Consider the following 14,749-nt stretch of genomic DNA (forward strand, 5'->3'; position numbering starts at 1 on the left):
CTATTTTAATTTCCATTTACCTCTTTGCAAACGAGGCTCTTGCCTGAGCAGCTTCTGCCTTCGCTCTTGCTGCCATACTGACCGTGGACTTACAGGAAGACACAGAACGTCGGGATGGAGCTGACTGACTTTTGTCATCTTCCATGACTGCAGTTGTCGTTTTAGCCTCTATGCCTTAGACAATAAGCGCAGTGGTTTTCCGCTTCCGTGATAAACAGCTCTTGTGTGAAGCTGCCTTTTTACTGTACTGGCTTCATATCCAGCAAGCTAAACACTTCTACCCAATAAACAGACTTGACACCCGGAAGATGATTTACTGAGTAAAATGTGAAAAACTGTAAAATAAAACAAAAAGACTGTATAAATAAACTGTTACATGAAAAATGTTGAATCCAAATTTGTCCAACATGAGAATCACGCAAAATGTTAACACAGTATAAATGTACTGGGAGATAAATGCTTATAATACATGCTGATAAACATATAGAATAACATAAATCAATGATATTCAAACTTTCCTTACAGGCAGTGCCTCGTTAAGTGCTGTAAATACGATGGAATGATGCAACAACATAAAAATGCGCTACCCTGTGCTGCCCATGCTATTCTCCTAAACCCGGAAACTGAATAACGTAAATTTGAGCGGTAGAATACAAAATGACCAGTAGGGGGAGCAAAAATGCTAAAATAGGCAGAGTCAGAACAGAAGAAGAAAAAAAAAATAATAATAATGTATAAAGTGAATGTGTTGTATGTTCTGAATCCTTACTATTCACAAAAGTGAAAATATAAAGACATTGTGAAATCAACAACCTATGTAATTATGTTTGCATGTATGTTTTAGTAACACTGAGATACTACTACAGATTTTATGAATATTTTTAATCAGTTTTAATCTTCAAATTTTAAGTATTAAATTTAAAATTTTAGTTTTTTGTCATATTTATTTATTTACCTATTTAATGATTATTTTTTAAAATTATTTTTAATGTCAGTTTTGGTCATTTTAGAACATTATATTAAACTAAATTAAAATGAGTAATGTTGCCTTGACAGCTGGCTGAAAAATGTTGAATAACGTTTATTTTCTTTCAAGAAATGACATATTTTTTTATGGTTCTAATTTTAGTTTCAGTTTTATTTTTAGGTAAGTGTAATAACTCCGTACCCCATGCTCCTAAATGTTGTGGAAACATTATTTATTTTTAATTATTTTGCTATAGAAAAAAGATTGTTTCACATTTCCCCCATAGCTGTCAACCAGCACACACCCAAACAAAAATAACATTGTGCAGAAGAAAGCATTTATACTGATATATTTTGTACCCAAATATTTTACACTGATATGTTAAAGTAGATTTGTAAAATATTATAATTCATAATGTTTTAAACTCTCCACATATCCCTGCAGGATGATATTCAAGTTATAATCAATCAGCAGCTGAGGATGCAGCAGCAGACAGAACCAGACGCCCTGGAGAGACTGACTCAAACACAGCAACAGGAACACAAATACAGGAACAGATCAGACACTCATGGATTATGATCCTCTCGTCTATGCAAAAGACACTGATGAAAAAAGTCCTGATTTTATCAAGAACAATGTGTAGATGCACCTCACAAAACATGTCCAGGACACATTTCTCCCCAAATTCAAGAAACAAAACGAAGAAATAATATTTTGTATAAAGATAATGAAACATTTTAGAATTTTTATTTCTTAAATACATTTTGTATTTTGCAACTTTTTTTTTGTGACAATCGAGTACATTTTTGCATCCTTATTTTTGCATTTAATTAAAAATAATGATATATTTTGTGTTAATGAAATGTGCATGTTATTATTGTTCCTTTTCCTGATGCTTTCTATTGTTTTTGGTGTGAAATATGTTTTTTTTTTTTTTTTTTCCTGGGATTCAATTCTTTTAATACTGACATCGTACTGGTCATGATATTGTTGATTTTCTTGATAATATTTTTGTGTAATAACGTTACATAGAACAAAACATTAACCTCAACTGCACATGGAAAGTATGTTCACATGAAAAAATGTCTCAGAGTGAAATACTCCAGATGATGCTTTAAAGTTCAAAAATACTGACATTGTTCAGTTCACTGATGCTCTGTATCATATAAAGGAAGTGTAGCACTCAGATCAGAATGTATAACACAGTCTTTATGCTCTTTTGTACATAGTATTATGTAGACATTGCTCATTTGATCAGATCTATGAGAACATGTGAGGTACACACTGATACCAAACCATCCATGTTTATTGCATTACACACACTGACACTGTTTTTCTGAAGAGGTGTGCTGGTTCTTTAAATTTATCATAAAATAGAAATTGCCACTGACGCTGATATTGTGCATTATTTTTAACCTTTTTTTTTTTCATCTGATCTTTGCCATGAATAAATTTTTAGCTTTTTGATAAATGTACTGTTTCAAATCAGTTGGCTAAATAACGTTTCTGTCAGTAGTGTCTATAGATGACACAAAATATCATGTTAATCAGTCGAGTGGTTCAGGAGGAGATAAGACGTTTTTGGCAACTCAACATGGCCAACAGAATTCAACACGTTACACTAATGCTGCCCACTACAGGGAACCACAGGATAAGAAATCATGAACTTGATGCTCAGGACCCTAACAGCATTTTTTTAATATATCAGCAATTTATATTAAAGGGGAATGAGATAATGACCGTAACACTAATATTATTCAACAGAGGGAGCCACAGGATAACAAATCCTTTTACTTCTCAAAGTTGTAAAATCTGAAGACTGTAATCACACACATCCTTCATGATAACATGACAATAATCAGGTTTAAACAAATGAGACAATAACTGAGTAGACCATTATTGTTTCTTTCTGTATTTGAGTTTTCAAAGCAAAACATTGCACAGATATTTTGGTACATTAATATTCTCAATATAATAAACAATATATATATATATATATATATATATATATATATATATATATATATATACACTAACAAATGTTTTTCAAAAAAAAAAAAAAAAAAAAATATATATATATATATATATAAATACATTTTTCATTTATTTATTTTTTTTTTTTTTTTTTGAAAAGCATTTGTTAGTTTAAATCTGTTTAAATTCCACATTCGGCCAGTTGTTTTTTTTTAACAGTGAACACAAACATCACCAGCGCTGTTTCTATGACAACAAATTATTCAAACTCATACTGCACCCTAGTAACAGAACAGTTACATCTGTCTGGAATGAAAAGATACATTTGAAATGATAATAATACATAACTGAGAATTGATATTGAGTTAATATTGTTTATTTCAACAAAGAATATTTAGGTAAAATGACAAAATAAAAAAATAACAGTTTATAACCATGAACAAACAAACATGAACAAAAGTATTATTCTTTCAAAAATTAATTAATTAATTAATTAATTAATTAATTAATCGAATTATTATTATTATTATTATTATTATTATTATTATTATTATTATTATTATTATTATCATTATTATTTAATTATTTAATTAATTTATTTTTTTTATTTATTTAAATTTTTACTGACCCCAAACTTTTGAATGGTAGTGTATATGAAATAATTTTCCAATACACTTTTTTTTTTTTTTTCCTGAAAACATAAACAGGCTAAGGCAAACAAGCAAGCTATAACTTTATGACTAATCTGTTTCCATGGGTTTAACTTTAACCTTTTTTAATTTTTTTTTCTTCCACAGTTGTTTGTTATTGCTGAATATTTTTTTTTATTTTTATTTATTTATTTTTTAATCTTAAAGACTGCATATTCAAAGAGCTAAGGCTTTCTATCCAATAAAATGTTTCACAGTTGGACATAGCTAAATATATATTTTTGGCAATTTTAATATATTTATATATATATATATATATATATTCAGTAAATACATCTACATTTAAAGACAACATTTCCAGACCTGGTAATCACACTTTTAAAATTCCTTAATATTTCATTTTCCAGGAAAATGAAAATTGTTCACTTGCTCAAAAAATCAGAACAGAAACAGCCTTACATTTAATATTCTGTTCTCTTACTTTTCAAATAATAATCTACTGCCTTTGCTAATATCAACTACTAAACAAATAATCACTGCAATACTAAACTATAATCTTTTTTTTTTTTCTCTCTCTCTCTCCAATGTATAATCAAATATTAACATGCAAACTTTCTGAAGCACATGATGGTTTGAATCACTAATATCAAGTACTGATGAATCTATTGCCATCACATGCTCAATATCACAAAGATTATAAATGATTGATGATGATTGAAACTCATCAGTATCCTGGGATTGAAAGTTTCTCCTCTTGGTATTTTTATTTCACCTGAGCATATGTCACATCACTAGATCCAGCACCTGAAAATACAGAAATTAATTTCATTTTTATATACCATATTTTTATTCTTTAATTCATGATTGAGGCTTGTAGATGCAGTTTTTTTTTTTTTTTTTTTTTTTTTTTTTTTTTTTTTTGTGAACTGTGATTGATGTTTATGTTTTGACTCACCTTGATCTGTTTTCAGTGTGACATTAAGGTAAATGCAGTCAGGACTCTGTTTTATTCTCTAAAAGATGACAACAGTTAATATCATACAGTGCCTACTGTATGTCCAACAGTCATAATGTCAATATATTTATAAAATTTCTCTCTCTCTCTCTCTCTCTCTCTCTCTCTATATATATATATTATATTTTAAAATGAAAACAGATGTTTAGGAAAATACTGTGGTAATTTCTGCTACTGTTATGATCATAAAAACAGAGCAGAGACTTTTGTTTCAGTTTACCTTTGTTTTCTTTCTTTTTGTTCTGTTTCTTTGTAGATTTCAGTTCAATCTCAGCATAGATGAGTTCAGTACATTCACTTACACTGTCTACAATGAGCAACAGAGAAAGAAAAAGACAAATTAACCAAAAAAAAAAAAAAAAATAGAGGAAATACATTTAAGTTATGTCATTTACCCGTGGTCATGTCTTTATTAACAGCTGCATCAACAGAGTCATAAATATGAGCAGTTCCTGCGATTAAATAATACATTAATTAATATCATATATGTCAAATACACAAACATCATGTTAAACTTTAGAAGAGTGAAAAAGTATTTAGTTGTCAGATCCATTGTTAATAAAAGTTATCCATAAGTGTCTTCCATCTCAGCTTGTGAAGATTTATGGATATTTAATATCATTTATGGGTAATGGGTAAAGACTTGCCTAGACAGCAGTGTGTTGTATCCGGCTTCACTGTGTTTCTGGTCTGATGTCTGACTGTTGTTCTGTTGTTGACTGACAGTAGAGGGAGACTGAGATCTTCCACCTACACAAACACAAAATATTTTATTGGCATCTGTGGATCCAGGAATAATCTTTAACTTCAATGAAAACTTTTCAATCCACAAAACAGCACTTCAAAGTAGAAAAAAGTTCTTTCGATTTTTAAAATGTTCTACACACTAAGAAAGAGAGAGGTCTTCTTTAGTATTGCTGTAAAAAAACACCATTTTAGAACCTTTATTTTAAAGATCTTAAAACTGACCATACACCTTGTAAAGTCAGCTGACATAACAGCTTTACCAGGTTGGGAGACTAGTTAAGACCAGAAAACTCTCCTAGGTTGTTGTGGGATAGGAGATCACAAGGTTTAGGAACAGAGCTAGTGTTTGCAAATATATCATGGAAAATTAATTTAACCTTTGTTGTTTCTGTAGCGCCACAGCAGGATCAAGAAGACAATGATCAAAACTGAGACAGTCAGTCCTGCAGTCACTCCAGTTATTATGGGTTTGAGACCATCAGATCTTGAGTCTGTGGAAGTTGAGATATATTTTTACATTTAGATTAGTGCTGTAAAGTGTACAGAAATATTTCTGTAGTGTTTCTAGTTCTTATTCTCACCTCTGACTGAGATCCAGCTCTTGGGTGACTCTCCTCTCTCTGGGTGTTTGCAGTAGTAGAAACCCTCATGTGACTTTGAGACAGTAGTGATGCTCATCTCTGTAGTTTGATTCTGGATGAGTGATCCATCTTTATAGAAATCAGCTCTGAGGTTTGGTGAGGTTGTATGTTGATATAAACAGTGTAGAGTCAGATGATCTCCTTCAGTCACAGGATGAACAGGACTCTCCAGAATCACACCAACTACAGAAACAGAGCAAACATGAACTGATCGCATAAATAGTGCAGACTGTTTTTTGTCCACTGATACTTAATGCACTTGTTTAATCAATCTGCTTCATGCATTGATTGTAAACTGCCTGTGAAATGAATAAATACAGAGTCACAGACTCACAGTGTACAGTGATATTAACAGGATGATGTTTCTCTCCAGATTCAGACTCACACCAGTACACTCCAGTGTCTGATGTGTTGATGGAGCTGATTGTACATGTAGATCCTGTTTGTGACCCTCGATAAAATGATGAACAATCATCCAGCCACCCATCATCTGTGTGTCTTCTCACTCTCCATCCATCAGAGTTACTCTGGTCCTCACAGCTCAGAGAGACAGAGACAGATGTGAAGTGTTGAGTTCTGCTGGGACTGACGATCAGAGAGACTGGAGGAGAAACACCTGAGGCGACAATTACAGCTTTAAAGTCTCAGATTGAAGCATGGAAACTCTCTTTATAAAATATGAACCAATAGTTTAAGTTCTGTTTGAACTCACCAGTGACCCACAGCAGCTGTGTGTTGCTGAACTGTGTTTCATAGACTAATTTCTCTCTCTCTGCTCTGCACGAATAAACTCCTGTGTGTTTTAGAGCAGCAGAACTGATACAGTAGCACTTAACACACTTGAATTAAAATTATAATAAGTAAGGGATAATATACATCTTTATTTTGCAATAACAACTGGCTGAATGTACATTATCTCACTTATTACACAGCTGCTTGATAGATTATTTAGATGTTTTGTGTCAAAATAATTAGACGCGAAACACTGATCTGACTATTAAGCATATAGCACCAACTTAAGTTGCCCAGATGAGTCTGTGTTATTAGCTTTTACCAGTTGTTATCAGGGAATAACATATCTTGGAATGTCATGACTGACAAATCAGAATCAAGCATTCCACAGAGCTGTGCACTCTTAAAAATAAAGGTGCTTTAAAAGGTTCTTCACAGTGATGCCATAAAAGAACCATTTTTGGTTCCACAAAGAACCATTCAGTCAAAGGTTCTTTAAAGAACCATCTCTTTCTTACCTTTTTATAATCTGAAGAACCTTCTTTGCCACAAAGAACCTTTTGTGAAACAGAAAGGTTCTTCAGATGTTAAAGGTTTAAGAAGAACAAAAAATTCTTCTATGGCATTGTGAAGCACCTTCATTTTTAAGAGTGTGTAACAATTTAATTTAAAGCACAGCCACTACAAATTCAGACTTAACAGCTCTTTTTTACGTCAAGATCATTCTGAGGTTTAATAAAGATTTGAAATCATAACAAGAAAGAGTTTAATAGCTATGATACTGGGTTTGAAATCAAATGTTTGCGTAGTTATGACAGGAAACAGTGGCATCTAATGCCTTGGAAAAAAACAATTAATCTTAAAAAATAAAGTTTATGCATAAACCCAATAAGCTTGTGTCCTATTCGGTGTCCTAATACTCCTGTAACATTGGTGTCTCATTTTAGAGCAGTCAATGCAATTTATGAAAGAAGTCAGTTAAATCTGTATTTGGGGGTGGGGGTGTGAAAAAATTCAGATGTAACCCCCCTTTGTAATCATTGACATTTTTCAAAAGTAACTATAATTTAATTACACATTTTTTCTCAGTAACTGTAACTAATTACAATTACATTTATTTTGTAATTAAATTACGTAATTCTGTTACATGTAACTAGTTACTCCCCAACACTGGCAATTACTTACCACATAGCAACACTGTATTGTTAACTGAGGGTATTACAGACGTAATAATAACTGCAAAATGGACTTTGCAGCATCAAGCGTTTTTTAATTTTTTTTTTAAAAGATAGTCCAATCACAGCGAGTTCTGCTAGTGCCATGGGAACTTCAAAGCCAAGGACAACCCAGTTGAGCAGAGACGTCACACTTTCTTGTCCATATATGGTCATTTATGACAGGATGTTCCAGGTTCTTGTGGTGAATGGAAAGATAATCAGTTATACACTCAATATAAAACGTACTCGGTTACTGTCGTAACCTCGGTTCCCTGAGATACGGGAACGAGTACTGCGTCGCTAGACGCTATGGGAAAAAGTCATTTTTCTCCTTGACTGAAGCCTTTTTTATAAACGCAGTGAAACTGCACGCCATTGGATCATGCAGAGAACGAAACGAACCAATGACTCGGCAGCGGTGCTGCACGAGCCTATGGCGAAGATGCCCGCCGAAGCCCGCCGAAAAGGGCGGGGCCAATGGCTATATAAGCGGCCGCTTCGCCATAGGAAGCCAGGTTACTTCGACTGAAGGGACGACTAGGTCGTGCAGCGACATGGCATGGCCCGTAACGCAGTACTCGTTCCCGTATCTCAGGGAACCGAGGTTACGACAGTAACCGAGTACGTTCCCTATCGATACTACACTCGTACTGCGTCGCTAGACGCTATGGGAACTGATCCATACATGCCATGCCATGGAGAGAACGGCCGAACCCGTACGCAGGCCCAGCGGGGCCCATTTATGACGAGTGGGACAAGGCATTGGCCTGGGGTCGTCCTCCTGTGATTACTCATGCAGAAAGAATTCCCGCCTGTAAGGCGGGGATGTCTAGGCTGTAGAACCTAGTGAATGTGGACGGCGAGGCCCAGCCGGCCGCCGCACAAATTTCTGCCATGGATACACCGCTAGACCACGCCCAAGAGGAGGCCACGCCTCTAGTTGAGTGGGCACGCACTCCGATGGGACATTCCAGACCCAAGGAGGAATAGGCTAGCGTAATAGCGTCAACTATCCATCTAGAGAGTCTTTGCTTTGTGACCGGTTGTCCCTTATGGCGGCCACCAAAGCAGATGAAGAGCTGATCCGACTGTCTAAAAGAGGCAGATCGCTCGATGTACAGTCTCAATGCCCTGACTGGACAGAGCAGACTCCTGATCACCTTCTGAGGAAGGAAGAGCAGAGAGCGTAACAACCTGTGCCCTAAACGGAGTAGAGGGCACCTTTGGCACGTACCCATGTCTTGGTTTCAGGATGACCTTAGAGTCGCCTGGTCCAAACTCAAGACAGGAGGGGCCTATAGAGAGAGCCTGCAGATCTCCTACACGCTTGACTGACACTAAGGCCAGCAATAAGGCGGTCTTAAGTGTCAGGGGTTTAAGGTCTGCATCTGACATTGGTTCGAAGGGGGCGCTTTTCAGTGCCCTCAAGACCGTGGATAGGTCCCAAGTAGGGATAGTGTGGGGACGGGAAGGATTTATCCTCCTAGACCCCTTCAGAAATCGGACAACCAAGTTGTTCCTGCCAATCGACTGGCCCGCTATCAGGGCGTGAAAAGCCGCTATAGCAGCCACATAGACCTTGAGTGTGGAAGGGGAGCGGCCCTTGTCCAACAGCAGTTCTAACACTGGGGATGCAGAAGCCATAAGGCCTAGCATCCTCTGAAACCTCTTGAGGGGGTAGAGGGCACCAGCCCTGAATGAGCCCGCTAGTTGCCGTATTGCCAGAGCTCTCTCTGGCACGACCATAGCTCTCAACTGAGTCGAGTCGAAAATTGCTCCCAGAAACGAGATTTGTTGGCTGGGGTGCAACACGCTCTTGGACAGATTGACCCTGAGTCCTAGGCACTCCAAGTGGCTGAGGAGAAGGGCTTTGTGAGATAACAGCTCCGCCTCTGACTGGGCCAGAACGAGCCAGTCGTCGAGGTAGTTGAGGATGCGGATTCCCTTCTGTCTCAGAGGGAAAAGAGCCGCGTCCATGCACTTCGTAAATGTGCGGGAAGCCAGGGACAGGCCGAAGGGCAGGACCGTGTATTGATATGCCACTCCCTCGAAGGCGAATCTCAAGAATCGTCTGTGATGGGGGGCTATCTGGATGTGAAAGTACGCGTCTTTCAGATCCAGTGAAAGGAACCAGTCCCCTGGGCGAACGTGCGAGAGGATCTGCTTCAAGGTTAACATTTTGAACGGCCGTTTCATGAGGGCCCGATTCAAATGTCTTAAATCGAGGATGGGTCGTAGACCCCCATCCTTTTTGGGGACGAGGAAGTAACGGCTGTAGAACCCTGACTCGCTCTGGGCTGGGTGGACTACCTCTATGGCGCCCTTTTCCAGCAATATCAACACCTCCGAGCGTAGGACGTGCGCGTCCCTGCTCTTTACCATGGTGGGGACCACGCCGCTGAAGTGCGGGGGCCTTCGAGCGAACTGGAGTGAGTAGCCTTTTTTTATTATCCCCATTACCCAATCTGACACTCCGGGGATAGCCTGCCAGGCCTCTGCCCGAGTGGCCAAGGGTATAATAGGCTCGGGTAGCTGACCATCTTGATGGCACGAGACACCCTTTATGATTTGAAGAGGAATTTTGCTCCCTTTTTGAGAATGTTTGTGTTTTATTCTGTTCGCTATCACAGCGACTGGTTGTGTGGGCGCAAGAAAAACGTTGGCCATTGGCCCCGCCCTTTTCGGCGGGCATCTTCGCCATAGGCTCGTGCAGCACCGCTGCCAAGTCATTGGTTTGTTTCGTTCTCTGCACGATCCAATGGCGTGCAGTTTCACTGCGTTTATAAAAAAGGCTTCAGTCAAGGAGAAAAAGGACTTTTTCCCATAGCGTCTAGCGACGCAGTACGAGTGTAGTATCGATAGGGAACTGTGGAGTTACCCTGCTGTGGATACAGCAATAGATTTGTTGATTACAGTATATATATATATATATATATATATATATATATATATACACTACCTTTCAAAAGTTTGGGGTCAGTAAGACTTGTAATAGTCTTTAAAGAAGTCTCTTATGCTCATCAAGGCTGCATTTATTTGATTAAAAATATATTAAAAAAACAGTAATATTGCAAAATGTTTTTACAATATAAAGTAATGTTGTTACTCCAGTCTTAAGTGTCACATGATCCTTCAGAAATCATTCTAATATGCGGATTTATTATTAGAATGATCAATGTTGGATAATATCAACAGTTGTGCTGCCAAATATTTTTTGGAACCTGTGATTTTTTTTTCATGAATAACAAGTTTAAAAAGTACAGTGTTTATTCAAATATAAATATTTTATAACAATGTAAATTATTTATTATTAACTTTTAATAAACTTTTAATTATTAACTTAATACATCCTTGGTGAATAAAAGTATTAATTTCTTTAAAAAAAAAAAAAAAAAAAAAGAAACAATAAAAATGTACTGACCCCAAACTTTTGAACGGTAGTATATATATATATATATATATATATATATAATAAATGTGTGTGCGACCCTGGATCACAAAACCAGTCATAAGGGTCATTTTTTCAAAATTGAGATTTGTACATCATATGAAAGCTGAAATAAGCTTTTCATTGATGTATAGTTTGTTAGGATAGGACACTATTTGGCCAAGATACAACTATTTAAAAATCAGCAATCTGAGGGTGAAAAAAAATCAAAACATTGAGAAAATTGCCTTTAAAGTTCTTCAAATAATGCTTTTAACAATGTATATTACTAATCAAAAGTTAAGTTTTCATACATTTACAGTAGAAATTTTACAAAATATCTTCATGGAACATGATCTTTACTTAATTTCCTAATGATTTTTGCCATAAAAGAAAAATCAATCATTTTGACCCATACAATGTATTTTTGGCTATTGCTACAAAAATACCCCAGTGACTTAAGACTGGTTTTGTGGTCCAGGGTCACACACACACACACACACACACACACACATATATATATATATATATCCTGTGTGAAAAATAAATCAAAATGTAAAAAAAAAAAAAAAAAAAAAAAAAAAACACCCTTGATAATTAGTTAAACATGCAGTATTTTTCTACTATTCAGTTTAGCTTCTGTAACATTTACAGTGTATTTATAGTGTATTAAATAAACAATTGATCAGTTCTATGTTTCCTGGAAATGGACCCTATAAACTAGTCATTCTTAGATCTGCCAGTTTAACTATAGGAATAATAATAATAATAATAATAGTGATAATAAATCATGAAATCACACATTTTGTAGTCATTTCCCTTTATTGATATGTCAGACTTTTCCCAGACAAACAGTGCTCAAAACAGCATTCTCTCTACAGTTTGTGTCATGATGGAAAAAAAACAAAAAAAACAAAAACAAAACAAAAAAAAACTTGATTATAAAAATTTACAATATTCAAAAATAAAAAGAGAATTTGTTGTTACAAGATGCCAAATAATATTCAAGGCTCCAGTTGAAAATATATTTTCTTCCCTTTAACAAACAATTAGGCAAAAATGATTAAGAACAATACTTAAATATTTTACAATTATTACCTTATATGATATATTTCCTGTTTCCTGTCATCACTGTTTGCTTCTATTGTGACTAAATGCAAGACAAATTAATGATTAATAATTATAATTTTATAGTTAGTTGTTTGTGTAGTTATAAATCACTATATATTGACAGGAGTGCCCATAGTAGAGATGGGAGTGAGTGTTGACTGTAGAGGAGAAATTAAAAAAAATATGTAAACATGCAAAAACTGGGAGACGGCAGTAAAGTACTGAGAGCAGATGTGCCACACGAGAGAAAGCGATGTGGAAGCTGTTGGAAGGGCAGATATTGTGGAGAGCTGATGAAGAAGGACTTAGTAGTCTATGAGAAATCCTGCAAGACAGGAAGAAAGAGAACTGATCAGATGATGAACAACAAAAACACTGACGACAATGGCAGACAACAACATACTGTAAGCATGTATAACAGTAAACAGAACGTTATCGTCTGTTCGTGTAGATGCTAAAATAGTTATTATCATAGTTCTTGTTCATGGTGTAAACAGCTTTAAGTTTAAGATATCATGTACTGTTAGAACGGGAAGAGACAGTGGCAATTTGTAAAGGTTAATAAAGAAACAACACAATGGACTTAATATAAACTTTATGATACAAACACTCTGACTACTTACAACGGCAAAATTAGCATGAGAGTTAAGGCAATGGCCAATGACAAAAGTACGAGTGAAAGTCGTAGAATTTTGCATAAGTAAGCTTGGACAATATGATATATTTTGCTGATAGAATTTGCTGATCTGCTGTTAATTTTATGAATGAGTTCGACATGACACTTTGTTGGTTGTTCTTTCTGATGGGGCCCGGGGGGAAAGTTGTGCAAAATGTAACTGCACTACAGTTCAGATGCTCAGACCGACATTGACATACCTTTGGAAATGTTTGCCTTTGGTCATTTCCATAAATGCACAATATGGCCCAATTCAGATCCCATGACTGGCCTCCTTTGGTCTTCCCTTTCAGCTGAAACAAAGAGAAATATATACATGTTGAGACAATGTGCTAAAAAGAAATCTGTGACCAAAATATTTAAGAGGAACGACTGTAAAGAAAATGTATTATTAACAAATAAAATAAGAATGTGTGCCTTGAAGCAAATCAGTTATAGCTAAATGTCTTCAACATAATTGTGAAAGATTGAATCAACTTGTTCAGCTTCCTTGACAGCTTCTTCAAGATCAGCACTGGGAGCTTCAAGTTCAAGTTCCCTGTTAATTCTAGCAGCTTTCTGACAAAATTGGTCAAAATTATGAGATTATAAAAATGTCATGACGGACCACAGAAAAAAAATAATAAATAAATGTGGCAAGCATTCTAGTAACTGTGCTTTACAAATAGTATACCGTAAAAATCACAGTTACTGGTAAAACTATGTTTACAGTAGTAAAACCATGGTAAGCATTGTGGTTATTGTGCTTTAACTACAAATACCACACTAAAACTACAGTTACAGTGGTAAAACCATTGTAAGTGTTGTGGTTATTGTGCTTTAAAAACAAATACCACAGTAAAACTATGGTTACTGAGGTAAAACCATGGTAAGCACTGTGGTTATTGTGCTTTGACTACAAATTGTATCTGGGTGTACGTGCATCAGGTGAACTGGGCAAACCGAGCCTCGCTGGTGACATCACTGCCGTAGAAGGTGCTGTGTGGTATTTGTATGCATCTGCTCTCCACAGAAGTTAATGGGAAGGATTGGCGTATCATATGCACGCAAAATTGGACTTTGGCGTATGTATTACACGCAACTGGAAAGTGTAAAGCCGTGTTATTTATACGCAGATTGATGAGAACGGGTTGCACATACAGATGTTCTTGGAACAAAAAAAGTTCAGAGGGGTGCAAAAGTGTCAAGATCTCTATGCATAGTCATCTAAATTGATTAGAGAGAAAAGGATGTCCAGCTCGTGTGGGCTCCAGGGGTGATAAACCACAATGCATAATGTTTTTCTAGTCACGAGCTGCAGTCGTGACTGACCTTTGAAAACACTGTATGCTTAGTTAGACATGAGCAGAGTCATTGATCATGAAGCAGGAAATCTAAAATCTTATTGCCCTCAGCAGTCTGTTTGGTTCCTTAAAAAGAATATAAATCTTTTATTTTCATTTACAGTTTACACATGGTGGAAAACTGAGCAATGACATTTGTGAGATAAACTCTGAACAACAACAAAGACACAGCAATAGCAGATACAAAAGTGCAATACAACATGACAATAGTTGATGTAGAACATGATGTTATTCATGGTTCAGTACCTGA

The 14,749-nt window shown here is 35.8% G+C and overlaps 1 protein-coding gene across 1 annotated transcript in view; it reads right to left on the reverse strand.

Moving 5' to 3' along the window:
* Positions 1 to 4,900: 4,900 nt before the first annotated feature.
* LOC127157956 (Fc receptor-like protein 5) overlaps positions 4,901 to 14,749 on the reverse strand; it is a 104,550-nt gene continuing 94,701 nt past the window's right edge. Inside the window, exons 11-14 of the mRNA XM_051101133.1 lie at positions 5,935 to 6,177; positions 5,731 to 5,844; positions 5,254 to 5,356; positions 4,901 to 4,913 (exon numbers count right to left, since the gene is read on the reverse strand). Coding sequence (XP_050957090.1) covers positions 4,901 to 4,913; positions 5,254 to 5,356; positions 5,731 to 5,844; positions 5,935 to 6,177 — 473 coding nt within the window. The remainder of the gene's footprint in view (positions 4,914 to 5,253; positions 5,357 to 5,730; positions 5,845 to 5,934; positions 6,178 to 14,749) is intronic.

Source organism: Labeo rohita, unplaced genomic scaffold, assembly GCF_022985175.1.
Source record: "Labeo rohita strain BAU-BD-2019 unplaced genomic scaffold, IGBB_LRoh.1.0 scaffold_128, whole genome shotgun sequence".
In the NCBI taxonomy this organism is placed as follows: domain Eukaryota; kingdom Metazoa; phylum Chordata; class Actinopteri; order Cypriniformes; family Cyprinidae; genus Labeo; species Labeo rohita.